The sequence below is a fragment of the Geospiza fortis genome, unplaced genomic scaffold (assembly GCF_000277835.1).
Source record: "Geospiza fortis unplaced genomic scaffold, GeoFor_1.0 scaffold432, whole genome shotgun sequence".
In the NCBI taxonomy this organism is placed as follows: Eukaryota; Metazoa; Chordata; class Aves; order Passeriformes; family Thraupidae; genus Geospiza; species Geospiza fortis.
In genome coordinates, this window is record NW_005054436.1 from 840967 (window position 1) to 856547 (window position 15581).

At 44.4% G+C, this 15581-nt stretch overlaps 1 protein-coding gene across 1 annotated transcript in view; it reads right to left on the reverse strand.

Annotated features, from left to right (window-relative positions):
- Positions 1 to 2777: 2777 nt before the first annotated feature.
- Positions 2778 to 15581, reverse strand: part of MACO1 (macoilin 1) — a 23469-nt gene continuing 10665 nt past the window's right edge. The window contains exons 7-12 of the mRNA XM_031062077.1: positions 14767 to 15265; positions 9229 to 9387; positions 8119 to 8301; positions 7291 to 7411; positions 5141 to 5315; positions 2778 to 3889 (exon numbers count right to left, since the gene is read on the reverse strand). Of these exons, the coding sequence (XP_030917937.1) occupies positions 3687 to 3889; positions 5141 to 5315; positions 7291 to 7411; positions 8119 to 8301; positions 9229 to 9387; positions 14767 to 15265 (1340 nt within the window). The 3' untranslated portion in view covers positions 2778 to 3686. The remainder of the gene's footprint in view (positions 3890 to 5140; positions 5316 to 7290; positions 7412 to 8118; positions 8302 to 9228; positions 9388 to 14766; positions 15266 to 15581) is intronic.

The window sequence follows — 15581 nt, forward strand, 5'->3', positions numbered from 1 at the left end:
CCCCCAGGAACCCGAAAATAATTAAAAATCCCCAATGTCGGGGTGGGGGGGGGAGCTGGTGCTGAGAATCCAAAAATAATTAAAAGAAAATAATTAAAATAATTTAAAAAATTAAAAAAAACAATATCGGGGGGGTGGTGCTGAGAATTCAAAAAATAATTAAAAGAAAATAATTAAAATAATAAAAAAAATAAAATAAATAAAACCCCCAGTATCAGGGGGGCCTGGTGCTGAGAGCCCCAGGAACCCAAAAATAACGGGGTCACATTCAGATGTCATATTTAGGGGAAAAAAGGGATTTTTCCAGGCTGGGGAAAGCTCAGGATTTGTTCTCAGGCTCATCCGAGGCTCCTGGGCCCTCTCGTGGCTGCTGGGGACGGGACACGAAGGAATTTCCTTGGATTTTCTACCAAACACCCAGATCGTGCTCTTGGAATGGGATTTTGGGGTTTGGAGTGCAGAAAATGCATCTGTTGCACATAAATGTCCTCAAAATAAAATGTTTGGAGCAGCTCCTGGGCACGGGAGTGGCAGGACATTATCGTGTCAAATAATGATCATGTTAAAAATAAAAATTAAAAAACCAAAATAAAATAAATAAAATAAAATAAAATAAAAATTAAATAAAAATAAAAGTGAAATAAAAAATAAAATAAAATTTAAATTTAACAAATAAAATAAATTAAATTTAAATTAATTAAACTAAATTAAAATTAATAAAAATATAATAAAGATTAAAAATTAAAAAACCAAAATAAAATAAATAAAATAAAATAAAATAAAAATTAAATAAAAATAAAAGTGAAATAAAAAATAAAATAAAATTTAAATTTAACAAATAAAATAAATTAAATTTAAATTAATTAAACTAAATTAAAATTAATAAAAATATAATAAAGATTAAAAATTAAAAAACCAAAATAAAATAAATAAAATAAAATAAAATAAAAATTAAATAAAAATAAAAGTGAAATAAAAAATAAAATAAAATTTAAATTTAACAAATAAAATAAATTAAATTTAAATTAATTAAACTAAATTAAAATTAATAAAAATATAATAAAGATTAAAAATTAAAAAACCAAAATAAAATAAATAAAATAAAATAAAATAAAAATTAAATAAAAATAAAAGTGAAATAAAAAATAAAATAAAATTTAAATTTAAAAAATAAAATAAATTAAATTTAAATTAATTAAACTAAAGTAAATTAAAATAAATAAAAACATAATAAAGATTAAAAATTAAACAAAACAAAACAGAATAAAATAAAATAAAATTAAATAAAATTCCTCGTGGAAGCCCTGGCAGTGCCTCCAGCAGGATCCTGGCACAGAGGAGGGTGGAGTTTCCTGGTGCCTGAAGGATTTCACCTTGAGGCCCAAAACCACAGAGGGAAAATCCAGGACATTCACCCCAAATCCAACTGCAGGATTCCCAAAAAAATAAAATATTTTACAACACAGAGTTGGGCAGAAACAGACACCAGGGAGAAGCTGCTCCTCCTGTGTGTCTGAAAAAGGACAAAGGCCAAACTTACAGATTTCAGGGATTTAAATTTACCTGTTTCGCCTGTTTTTGGGGCCCCCAGACAGGGGAATTTGCTCATTTGATACAGGAACCCAAATCCAGCTGCTCTTCCTTTGCTTCACTGCTGCAAAAGCAAAACCTTACCTGGAATAACAAACCAAACTTGTCCTTTGTGCTTCCACATCAGGGCAGTTAAAAAGGCAAAAAAAATTTAAATTATTATTTCATAATTAAATTGAAATTATTTCTTTTGATCTGCAAGAAAATGTTTATTCTTTGTAAACCCCACAGGAAAAAAAGAAGGATGCAGCCAAGACCAAGTGGTGAACCAAAAGGGGGCCCAAGGGGGGACCCGGACACACAAATCAGGGACAAATTCCCAAATTTCCATGCTGAGCACAGGATGGAAAAGCTCTGAGCACCTTCCATGGGGACAGTGCCACAGGGGGGCTCCAAATGCACACCTGGATTTGGATTTTCCTACTGCCCTGAGTGCCCTGCTCATTTCTTTGTTGTTGTTTTTCCGTGAGGCAACGTGCCAATTAACACCATAATTAAAAAAATTAATTATTTTCTTTTGAGAACCTCCCGACTCCATTGTTTGTTTGTAAAATCCTAAAGCTGGGGCTGGATTTTCTCTTGGCTTCCCCAATTCCCACATCCCCACCCTCCCACTCTGACCCACTGCAGAAGTTGCCAGTGCAAAAACGCCTTTCTATAGATATAAAACCACATTTTTGTGTTAAATTTGAGTGTTCTGTGCCATTGGAGGGGTTCCTTGAAAACTCCTGAATAAAAACCCCAAACAAACTATTTTAATTTGTGAAAATTGAAGGTTTCCTTGAAAACTTCTCAATAAAGACCCCAAAGACACGTTTTTAATTTGTGTTAAATGTGAATGTTTTGTGCAATTGGAGGGTTTCATTGAAAACTCCTGAATAAAAACCCCAAACTCACATTTTTAATTTGTGTTAAATTTGAGGGTTTTGTGCAATTGGAGGGTTTCATTGAAAACTCCTGAATAAAAACCCCAAACTCACATTTTTAATTTGTGTTAAATTTGAGGGTTTCCTTGAAAACTCCTCAATAAGGACCCCAAACTCACATTTTTCATTTGTGTTAAATTTGTGTTTTGTGCAATTTGAGGGTTTCCTTAAAAACTCCTCAATAAAACCCCCAAACTCTTGGGCAGCAGGGCCGGGAACCACTCAGACAGGAGGGGAGACCAAGTGTAAATGAGAGCTGAATAAAATAAAAAACCCCAGAACTGCAGCTTTTATTAGGCAGCTTTACAGTGTCTCGTGTACAGAACATTGCACAGCTCCACCTTCACCCTCCCAGGGCAGGACCACCAAGGACAAACAACTGCAGAGTTTGGAAACAAAACAGAGGATGGAGCCTGGATCCTGACCAAGCACGAGCAGCTCTGAATGAGCTTTGATACAGAAGCTGGATGACAGTGAAGGGGGCAAAAAAAAAAAAAAATAGTTTAAACCATCAAGTTTCCTCTTGAAATGTCTTTTCCCAAGGCACTGTGGACAAGACTGTTCAGCAATTCTCCATGACTAAAAAAACACCAACGGGGATAGAAATATTTCACACAACAACCACCGTCACATCATCAGCTATTCTTTATTCCTTCCCTTGAACAACGCCCCTGGAATTTGTTTGGTCCTTTGAGGGGGGAAAATCAAATGATCTTCTGCACAATCCACGTGTTTGTATCGAACACATCAATAAATCAAAGCTTTGTTGGGTTGCTTAACCCTTTCACTGGGAAACTGAGGGGATTTCCTCACTGGATGAATCTGCAAATCCAATTTGATCATTAAATTAAAAAACTGACGAGAAAGGGTTCAAAACCAAGCAAAGCCCTGTGGTTTGTTTTTTTTTTTTCAAGAGGAAACCATGCAAGAGTACATAAAAAGGCAAAATTGGCTACTTGAAAACCAAGAATCGTTTTTAATGCGTTGGCCAAGGAAAATAAATTGCAAAGTTCTGTGAGGTTTCCTAAAAATTTACAAGAAAAACCGATGGGCAGTTCTAGTCAATGCTCTTTTCTCCTGCTGGAAATGACAACAAACACAGTCCCACACGAAACAATTTCATCTTGACTGCAAGAGACCCCTGGGGGCACAGAGAACCTTGGCATTCCCTCATTTCTTCAGGGGCTGGTACACAGAGGCGTTGGGGTCGAGTCCAGAGGGGCTGGGCTCCACGAATTTGGAAGAATAATGTGGGGACACGGGGCTCAGAGTGCTGGTGGCTGCAGTGTAGGTGATGCTGGGCATCACTGCCATCACCTCTGCAATCTTCTGCTTCAGCTCCTTGATCTCCTGATCCTTCTGCAGGATCTGCCCTGCGAACGGCAAAGCACAGCAGCGCTCAGGGCCTGAAACCACCAAGCAGCAGCCCAGAGCCTGGGAGCCCTGAAACCAGCACCCAGGAGCTCAGAACCTGCCCTGAAACCAGCACCCAGGAGCTCAGAGCCTGCCCTGAAACCAGCACCCAGCAGCTCAGAGCATGTCCTGAAATCACCCCATGTGCAGCTCAGAGCCTGCCCTAAAATTGCCCAGCAGCTCAGAGCCTGGGAGCCTTGAAATCATCACCCAGGAGCTCAGAGCCTGCCCTGAAATCATCACCCAGGAGCTCAGAGCCTGCCCTGAAATCATCACCCAGGAGCTCAGAGCCTGCCCTGAAACCAGCACCCAGCCGTTCAGAGCTTCCCTTCCCTGCCTGGCACTCCTGAAATCCCCCCCTGTGCAGCTCCTGGTCCATGCTCAGAGCTGGGTTGGATTATCTCCAATTACCACAGAACGAATCTCAACCCTCCCCCATTATAATTTTGCATTATTTGGATTCACAGCTGCACCACCCTCAAAGATTAATTCTATTTAATCTCATTTTTCTGCCATTTTTTCTGCCTTTTTCCATTGCCCTTCTCCAAGCCCTTCAGTCATAAAAGCTGTTAACTTTCCAAATTGTCCCATTCCCATCATTTTTCTCTGAGCTTTCACACCACCACAGCAATTCCTGCAACCAGGTGATGAAAAGCCCTCTGCTGAAACAAAACAAAACATTTTCTCCCTCTAATTAAATATTCCTGCAGTCAAACAACATTCTGCAGGGAAATTAAATGCAAAGTTATTGAGCTGCTCCGTGGTTTGCACAGCTGCAAAGCCTGGGCTGGGCTTTTTGTTGGTTTTCTGCTCCCTCTGGTGGCACCACCAGCAGTGCCCACACTCCTCTCACCTGCTCAGGGTTAAAACAGGTTGGATTCTCCTCAAATTTAAGTTTTATTTACTTGAGGAGTAATAAAATATTATTATTATTATTAGGGTGATAGGAGAGCAGCTTAATAACAAGCTTAATTTATCTCTTTTAAAGAGAGAGTTCTTTCAGAGCTTTAAAGGATCTCCAGCTCCTTGTAATGGTTTATAATATGCAGAAAATAATCATGAATTAATTGGAACACCTATTTTAATGTTCATTATCATGATGGGCTGGGAAGGTGAGCTCACATGGTTCCAGCTCCACATCCCCAAAGCTGCAAATGCCAAATTCCCTCTGAGAAACTGCAGGATTGTGTGGAATGGAAGCCCCCAGGTACCTTGGGCAATCTCCAGCTGCCTTTTGGCATCTCCCAGGGCAGAGAAAAGGTCCAGCTTGATCCTGGTCTCTGCACTCAGGCTGTTCTCCAGGTGCTGGGTCTTGTCCTGCATGGCCGAGAGCGCCGACATCAGCACCTCGGTGTCCTTCTCGTTCTCCTTGTACTTCCTCAGCTCCTGCAGGGAGAACTGGGGGTCAGAATAGAGCAATGCCAGCCTGGGGGCAAAAATGGCATCCTAGGGGGGCAGAAATGCCAGCCACGGGGGTAAAAATGTCATCCTAGGGGGGGAAAATGTGCCAACATCAGCACCTCGGTGTCCTTCTCATTCACCTTGTACTTCCTCAGCTCCTGCAGGGAAAACTGGGGTCACAATGGAGCAGTGCCAGCCTAGGGAGAGAAATGTTATCCTAGGGGCAAAAAATCCTGTCCTGGGGGCAGAAATGTTATCCTAGGGGGCAAAAATATCATTCTGAGGGCAAAAAAGCGCCGACATCAGCACCTCCGTGTCCTTCTCATTCACCTTGAACTTCCTCAGCTCCTGGAGGGACACTGGGGTCACAATGGAGCAATGAGCAATGCCAGCCTGGGGCAAAAATGGCATCCTAGGGGGCAAAAAATGCCATCCTACTGCAGGGACACTGAGGTCACAATGGAGCAGTGCCAGCCTGGGGGCACAAATGTCATCCTAGGGGGCAAAAAATGCCATCCTGGAGGGCAAAAAAATGCCACCCTGGGGGACTTCACAGAGCAGACAGACCCAGGAGTCTTTCCCCTTCCCCTGGCTGGGCCTGGCATTAATTAAAATGCTGGCTAATTAAGGTTCCCTCCACCCTGCAGGTGATTAAAGCTGTGATTAAGCACATTTGCTCTGGGGCCCAGCCCTGCACCCAAAACCCCCAAATCCCTCTCCAAGAGGCAGCTGGGGCAGGCTGGGGTGTGGGAACACTTCCCTGAGGAAAAGGCTGGAATCACACAAGTGCTCATGTTGGAAAAGGCCTCTGAGAGCATCAAATCCAACTCAAACTCATCTCCAAGTGCCACATCGTGGCTTTGGGACATTCCAGGGATGAGGATTCCATCCCTGCTGCACAAAAACATGGAGAAAGCTTCCCTAAACCCCAATCCGAGTGGCTGAATAAAGGGATTGTTTGGATCTCACTTTAAACCTCGCTGTGCTGCAATGCCAGAAATTAAGGGAAGAGAAAAACAGGGAGAAATTATCCTGGGGGGGATAAAAACTGTGGCTGGGGGGAAAAAAAATACAAAAATATTCTATACCTTCAAATGGAGGGGCAGCAGTGCAAAGGGGAGAATATTAATGCCTGCAACAAAAAGCTTCCCTAACAGTTTGAAGATGCTCATGAAATTAAAAAGCCTAATTAGAGCTGGGTTTAATTATCTGAAAGCCATGCTCAAACACTCCAGGGATAAGCCACACTTGTTGTCAAGGGTTTGGTAAATCCAGGGACAAGGAGGCTGCACCTGTGATTGGGAAACAAGTCCACAGCAGCACCAGGTGGGCTTTGAAGAGGCATTAAAAATCCATTTTCATGCAGATTGTCAGTCTGAGCACATCTTTAGGACAGGAATAAGGGCACACTTTTGAGCTCTGTAGCTGTAACAAACCCAACCCTGTTTGCTGCACACCTACCACAAAGTATTTCCAATATTCAGGCACTTCCACACGCAAAAAAATAGCCTGGCCAGCGCTCCAGACTGCTCTGAATCAGCAAGCTTTAGTGAAATTTATGGTTTATTACAATGAGAGTGGCCACAGGCTCCTTGCATGAGGAGAAAAATGCCACTGAGGGGATTCTACCCTCAGCCTACACAGACCAGGGGGTTTGGAGGAAAAAAATCCCCACTTAACCAAGAGCATGGTGTGGATGGAACCTGCTGGAACCATGGAATGATCTGGAAGGAGCCTCTGGCCCTCCTGGATCTATAGAATGGTTTGGATGGAGCCTGCTGGAACCATGGAAGGGTCTGGAAGGAACCTCTGGTCCCTCCTGGCCTCACTCTGCCCAGCCCAGGGCAGGAGCTGCAGGAGCTGCACTCCCTGGGCATTGCTGTGCTGCAGATGCAGGGATGTGGGAGGGCTGGCAGCTCTCCCTGGGTGCTGCCCTGAGCCCCTGGAGCTGGGGCATTACCTGCACTTTGATTTCCAGCTCTCTGATCTGGTCCTCCTTCAGTTTGATGTCGATGCTGAGCTTCTTGCACTCGGTCTCCAGCTCGCGGATGCGGCTCCGCAGGGTCTCGGTGCACTCCCCCCTGCAGGGACACAGCACAGCTCAGCAGCTGAGGCAGCAGCAGCCCTCAAGAGATAACAGCCAGCCTGCCCCTCCTCAGCTGCTTGCAGCACCGACAATTAAAATAAAATAAAAACTGAGGCTTGAAAAGAAGGAGCCAACTTTGGTCTGCTCAGTGAAGTGATTCCCGCCCAGCAATGTCAGTTACTGAGTGTCACACCTCAGGTTTAGAATATTGATGAAATATTCAATGTTCCAATTGATGAGAGACTCATTCCTTTCTGGGGAGAGCAGAAAAGCAGGAATAATTCCTTTTAGACATTTGGAGCCCTGCAGGTTAAAGTGCCCCCAGCTTGTGCTGCTGTGGGAACACAGAACCCCACAGGGAGCGCTGCCCCAGCAGGAAACTTCCAGAATTATGGCCAATGTCACTGTACAAATCCTTGATTCCCAGTTCCCACGTGAAAGGAGATGTTCCTTTGAGCAGGACACAACAGTGCAGGAAGAGCAGGTAATTTAGAGCACACTCATCCTTTACATGTGTAAATGTCATGTGGGCACTGAGGCTCAGCTGCAGGGGAGACATCTCCCAGTCCTGCCTTGTTTTAACACAAATGAGCCTCTCATAGCAAATAAAGCTGGTTTTTTTTATAATAAAAGATTTTTTAAAGTAAAAGATCAAACACAGGCTCCTCCTTCCCACCCCAAAGGCTCCCAAAGGCAGAGCACCTGGTAGCAGCAGCAAAGGCCACAGCTCGTGCTGCAGTTGCTTCTTCCAACTTCTTCCTCTTCTTTTCTTCCATTAATTGTTTTTCTACAAAGGTTCGTGCCTCCTGCTCTGCCTTTAGCTTCTTCTCCAGCTGGCTGATCATTTGTTTGTCTTTTTGTTTCATCTGTACAGCATTGTGCAATCTGCAGGGGGACAGGAGTGAGCTTAAAATCTGCCTGGATTTGCCTCTCATTTTAGGATTGGATTATTTAACACAAAAATCAAACAGTTTATTCCTGCTCCCATATCCTTGAGAACCCCATAATTAATTTCCAGATTATGATAATTCCTAATAACTTCCAGATTACAACAATTCCTAATAACAAACCATCACTCCACTCCCATATCCCTGCTTGAGAACCCCATAATTTCCTGATTACAAAAATTCCTAATAACAAACTGTTATTCCTGATAATGAACCGTTGTTCCTGCTCCCATATCCTTGAGAACCCCTTAATTTCTAGATTACAACAATTCCTAATAATGAACTGTCATTCCTACTCCCATATCTCTGCTTGAGAAACACAATGTCCAGACTACAATAATTCCTAATAACAAACTGTTTTTCCTACTCCCAAATCCTTGAGAACTCCATAATTTCCAGATTCCAATTCCTAATAATGAACTATTATTCCTAATAACGAACTGTTTTCCCTGTTCCCAAATCCTTGAGAACTCCATAATTTCCAGATTCCAATTCCTAATAATGAACTATTATTCCTAATAACGAACTGTTATTCCTGCTCCCATATCCCTGAGAACCCCATAATTAATTTCCAGATTACAATTCCTAATAACAAACTGTCATTCTCACTCCCATATCCCTGCCTGAGAAACACTTAATGTCCAGATGACAATTCCTAATAACAAACTTGTATTCGTACTCTCAAATACTTGAGAACCGCATAATTTCCAGATTATGATAATTCCTAATAATTTCCAGATTCTGATAATTCCTAATAGCGAACCGTCGCTCCCACTCCCACATCCCTGCCTGAGCACCCCAAATGACCCCAGTCCAGCAAGGAGGGTGTTCCCATTCCCCCACTCCCCCGGCAGTGCCCACGTACTTGTTCTGCAGCAGCTCGTTCTCCTGGCGCAGCTGGCCGGTCTCTGCGCGCGCGCCGCGCTCGGCGGAGCTCAGCGAGCTCACCTGGCTGCGCAGCTCCTGCTCCACCTGCCTGCTGGCCTGCAGGTCGGCCTTCAGCTTCTTGATGTCCTGCTCCAACCTGGGGGCACAAGGGACAGCAGCGCTTGGTGGGGAGGGGCTCCCTGCTGAGGGGAACAAGGAGCCCCACAAAGGCAGCGTGGTGCACCTGACTGCTGTGACCGTGTTCACAGGGGTGCCAGGGTGAGGGGAGAGATGAGGATCTGACTCCGTGTTCCAGAAGGCTTGGTTTATTATTTTATGATATATATTATATTAAAACTATACTAAAATAGAAGAAAAGATTTCATCAGAAAGCTAGCTAAGAATAAAAAAGAAAGAATCGTAACAAAAGCTTGCGGCTCGGACTCTCTGTCTGAGCCAGCTCACTTTGATTGGCTATTAATTAGAAATAACTAACATAAGCCAATCAAAGATCCACCTCTTGCATTCTACAGCAGCAGATAATCATTGTTTACATTTTGTTCTTGAGGCCTCTCAGCTTCTGAAAAGGAAAAATCCTAAAGAAAAGATTTTTCATAGAAGATGTCTGTGACAGACTCTGTGTTCTCAAGGCTCATTTATTACTTCATTATACTGCATTATTTATTACTTTATTTGCGATAAATAATTTTATTTATACTTTATTTGGGATAATATTTGGATTTGTTACTTGATTTAGAACCCAGGGAATCCCTCTGGCTGCCCTGGAGGGCTCGAGACCCTGCCCAGGGGGCTCAGAGACCTTGGCACAGAGCCCAAGACCCCTGTGCCTTTGATTTAGCCCTTGGAAAAAACAATTACCAACCTTATACGAAGAATTACAAGCCATGAAAGTTTAAGTAGAATGACAGTGAATTTATCACAGGGTCAAAAATAGATTTTTGGGGTTTTTAGAATGGGGGGTCAGGGGGCAAGATGGAGCAATCTGGGCATGTCCAGCCTTTCTCCTTCTTCTTCTTGGCCTCCATCTTCTGGGTGATGTTGGCATTTTTAGATTGGTTTAGAGCAGAAGCTCACTGTCTAACACAGGTGATGGGTATTGGGAAGTTATTGTAAATCTTGTACACATACTGTCCTGCTCCAAAGCAGGACAGAGCCACACACATACAGAGATTTAATTCAGTCCACAAATGCTGAGTTGGATTTGCCAGCCAGAGCTGAGCTGTGAATTGTCACCTCAACATGTTGGTGTTTTCTTGCAGCACATGATGTGCATGCCGAGTAAGAGGATGTGTTAAGTCACCCCCAGCTCAGGAGTCAGTAAATTTAGTTTTAATTGCTCTTGAACAGAGACCATCTGCTCTACACTTGAAATTGTAGCTTTGGAAAGTTCTTGAAGATTCATGTAATCTTTTTAATTAAAATATTGTTAAATAAAACACACGTTTTGGAGGAGAGGCACTCAGCTCACTTTCATTTTCCCCCACAAATGAGGTTATTGATTCTTAGACTAAAAACACATCACAGGTGAATAATCAACCCTTTTAAACTCTGTTACACACTTACTGAAAGCAATACACCCCAGCCATTCTCACACAATCCTCCTCTGCTCTGCCAGCTATTGATTGCAGAGTTTTTAAGCATCCATAAAGAAGATGAAGGTGGTTTTATTTCCTAGGCTTCCACTCTGAATTGGTGGCAGTGGGACATTAAGATGAGGACAGCAATCACAAAAGCCAAAAAGAGCTGCCCTTAGTGACACTCTGCAGTGCAGATGAATGGCTGGAGCCTTCTGATTTCTTAATGAAACATTTTTGGGCTTCAGGGCAGGGAAAACTCAGCCTAAAAGGCACTGAGAGATGAGCAGGGAGAACACCCTGTGCCACTGAGTGCAGAGGGGAAGTGTGGGATCCCCAAGGCTGAGGAAATCCAGAGAGGTGGGTCTGGAACAGCAGAAACACCCAGAGAGATGAGAGGGGGAATGAGGAGCCAGGAGCAGCCCCAGAGGACACCTCAGCCCCCTCCTGCCCCAGCTGCCTCTCCAGGTCCATGGAAGTGCCCTCCCACAAGATTAATTCCTTCAGTGCTCTATAAATGGTCAAAAGCACCCTCAGACAGAAAAAAATCAACTTATGGTCAAATAGTAACAGCACAAAGCAAATACCCACCTCAAAGGGAAGTGCACAAATCACTTGGTGCTCTGCTGAGGGCAAGAATTTGTGAACCTGAGCAAATACTCCAACCTCAGCCCCAAAATGGGAACAGCAGCAGCCGGTTTTAGGTGACTGGTGCCACCCTGTGCAGTGTTAAATGATGGACAGGGCAGTTGTTGGGTAAATGAAACGCTGTTTATATAAAAATTATCATTTAAAAGTACCCACAGGGCCCTGAGATGCCCTCCAAAAGCCCCAGCTCTGCCTGGCACCAGCAGCCCCTGCAGTGAAGCTGCTCCTTTGAGGGGCCACTGTGCCCCTGCTGGGACTGGCAGGCTCTCCCTGCAGCTCCTGGGAGCAGCCTGCACTCCCAAAAAGACAGGAGACCCCAAAAAAGACAGGAGTCCCCCCCAAAAAAGACAGGACCCTCTCCTGTCCCTGCTGCTCCCAGCAGCTGCCATTCCCAGGGCTGGAAATGCTCTGTTCCTGAGCTCTCTGCTGCCTTGGGAAGGGGCTGCAGGAGGGATTGGCTCCCACACTCCTCATTTCCATTCCCAATCCTGATTTTCTGTTCTGTGCCTGCCTTCCTGGGGCAGGACACCTTGGCCATCACCCCCCTGCAGCTGCCACAGGAAACCTTCTGCTGCTTTAATGCAGCCAGGGGGTGAGCAGGAGGCACCAGCCCCTCTCTGCCCACCAGTGATGTCACCAAATTCTACAACATTAGCACCAAATGGCCACAAAGTCACATTAAAAACCCCCCAGTCTGTCCCTGCAGGTAACACCATTTTAGGAAAAGTGAAATAAGCTGTGGCAGAGCAGCTTTTGCTTCACCAAGAATTTTCCCAGTCCAACTGCCAGAAGATGTCCTCGTTATCTGTGGGAATAATTAGTACATGAGACAGCTTGTTCATCACCTCGTGTGCCAAAGGCAGGACCTCTGTGGATACAGACAGTCCTGCCAAGCTGCACTGCCAGGGTTTTGTGTGCTTCCAGTGCAGGCATTTTTAAGGGTGCTGAAAGGCAGAGGCAGGTCATGGGTTTTGCAGTGTAATGTGCAATAAACAACAAAAAAAATAATTCTGCAGCAATTACAGCTTGGACCTGTTCCATGTATTGAGGCTGTGAATCTGTTCCACCTCAGAAATGACAGGGAAATGGGAGAAGAGATGGATTTGCTCTGCACCTCCTGACAAACAGCAGAGTGCAAAGGGACCCAGGCTGATCCCAAATGGATCCCTCCAGTGGCCCCATGGCCAGGGAGCTGGGAAAGAGGAACTCACATCACAGATTCAGTGATGAAGGGCCTGACAAGATTCCAGCACCCTCAGGAGATGTCTCAGAAAACCCCAGAAGCTCCTGAGCCTCTGGGACCCCTCAGCTCCAGCAAGAATGGAACAATCCCCAGGGATGGGCATCAGGAAGTTCCCCTCCCCAAAACTCAGGTCCTGACATTGCACCAGACACAGCAAAAAGAAAAGCTTAGCTACAAATAAGAGCATATATAAAATATATACATAAACCTTAACTTTAGGACCCTTCCATAACAGATCACATCAAATATTTCAGAGTTAACAACCCTGTTAAACTCCTGGTCTCCAAAACCTCCTGATCCTGACTGTCTCCAGCCCTGCTAATCCCAAGCCCCAGCAGCAGAAGGAATGTTTCACATTTGCAGAAGGAATGTTTCACATTTGCTCCTGGTTACTCAGCCCAGGGCCATCCTCTGTGGACACAAAAGGAAAGCAGCTCGGGTCTGCCACCCTGCTGGACACCCAGTCAGAAAAAGCAGCTTTATTTGGAAGCTGAGCAGATCTGAGCTGAGTCTGAACAAATCAGGACTTCACTGAGCCCTTTCCAGGCTCCAGCAGACTGAAAGTTTAATAACAGGGATGAGTAACACTCCTGGAAGTGGAAAAAATGATGAACAAATGCCTGGAACTCCAGGGATGGGATAATGGACAAGGTTAAAATAAAAAAGCACCATGAATTTTTAAATTTAAGTGCATCCATCCCATCCAATTTGTCAGGTGAGTTTATGCTTCTACTGGTGTGGGAGTTGCACAGCCAGGCTGAGCAGAAACAAGATTCCATGAATGATTGCAGGCAGCAGCTGGGGTTTGGTGCTCCTGAGCTGCCTGCACGGGGACATCAGGGACAAGAAACAGCTCCAGGGATTTGTGGCACAACTCCACAATTGGACTAATCCTGTCACAGATCCCACTGACTGGCTGCTTTCTGAACCCCACACAGGTCCTATACAGACATTAGGTATCAATTAGTCCAGGGGTTTAATTGGACTAATCCTGTCCCACATCTCACTGACTGGCTGCTTTCTGAACCCCACACAGGTCCTATACAGACATTAGGTATCAATTAGTCCAGGTGTTTAATTGGACTAATCCTGTCCCACATCTCACTGACTGGCTGCTTTCTGACCCTCACACAAGTTCCCCACAGACATTAGGTATCAATTGGTCCAGATGTTTAATTGGCAGGGGTCTGTCAATCAGGGTAGAATGATTATCAGAAGGGAAAATAATATTTCCATTGAAGTAATTGTGTTCCCACAGCACAAATCCTCTGAGATAAAAGCCCAATTATCAAAGGTACCTGCAGGGAAAACAAGCCTGATCTGCCAATTAAGCTGGCCACCATTGGTGGAATAAGGAACAAGAGACACAGGCCAGGTGGAAAATGCTGGAGAAGGGCAGAATTGTGGAACAGTTTTTGTTCCAGACATCTCTCCATGCAGTCACAGCCCTTTCCTCACTGCTGCTTTTCCTGGCAGCACATGACAGCACCTCTGCCCTCACAGGTCCAGGTCCCTCTGAACTTCCAGGAGCAGGGGTAAAGCTGGGATTTTCCATGCTGCCAGATCCCAGGGCTGAGAGCAGAGCTCAGCTCAGCTCCACAGCAGCCCTGGCTCTCTGCTCGCTGCCTCCAAGCTTGGAATTGGAGATTACAGCAAAAGCCAAACACTTCAAAGGAAAAACAAAACCAAACCACCTGTTCAGGCAGCAAGAAAGCCCAGTGACCTCCCTGGAGAGGCAAGGCAGGAGCTGGCAAGGACAGATGAGCTGATTTCCTCAGGTTTTCCTCCTGCCTTCCACCAGAGTATTTCTGGTGCCTCACATCAGAGCTGTGAGCTAGGGGAGCAGCAGATCCTGAGCCAGAAACGAAGCAATCTGCTCCAGGCTGCAAACAAAACCCAGAACACAGCTCCACACATCTCCTAGAGATCCTGTCCCACCACTGCACAATTCTACACGATCACAAATGACATTTTCCTGATAAACAGCAAATGAAACCCCCGAGTCCTGATGGAGCAAGGGAGGATGAGACAAGGCTCAGGCCCAACTTACCTTACCAGTGCATCTGGTTTGCTTAGCTGGTTATTAGGAATACAGTTTTCCATTAAGTCCTTATGTGTGCTCGGGCTCTTGCTGGCACATTTCTGTTTTTTCTCATTTTTGGAGGATGAGGAGGGGATGCTCCCGTTGGTTGCACTGTGGCTGCGGGGTGAGGAGTTCACAACCCCACTGACATTTTTGTAATTTTTGGATGAGGCAGTGCATGAGTCCTCTTTTAAGAGGTTTTCTGTACTTCCTACAAGATCATTATTTAATCTTTTACTATTGATATGGTTTTCCATATATTCAATTTCTTGTATTTTAGAGTCTACAGGTTGCAAAATGTTGTTGTTTATTCCAAGGTTGTGTTTCTTTGCATCCTTGTCCTTTTCTTTCCCTTTTTCTCGATATTCCAGCTCTGGCAACGTTGCAGAGATTTTTTTGTTGGCTGGAATGCCTCCGTTGTGCTGCAGGAGTATTGAGGAATCCATATCAGATAATCCTTTGGCTGCTGCAACACCAAAGTGAAAAAAAAAAACAACTTAGTTCATTAAATCCATCAATATCGTGCCACAGAAAGAAAAAATCATTATGGACACATCCATCATTCCTGCAGGAAACAATCAGGATTGGAGACTCTCTAGAAAAGAGAATCCAAAGTCGCCTATTTTAAGGCTTTTTGCCTCATTCCAGGCAGGAAAGAGGGATTTAAGAATAAATACTGGAGCTACACACAACACTGACTGAGCTGACTGATGCAGCTGCTAATGAGGAACTGAGCAGAGGGGCCATAATTCCCTTTTCCTGTCACATTAACCCCTCCAAAG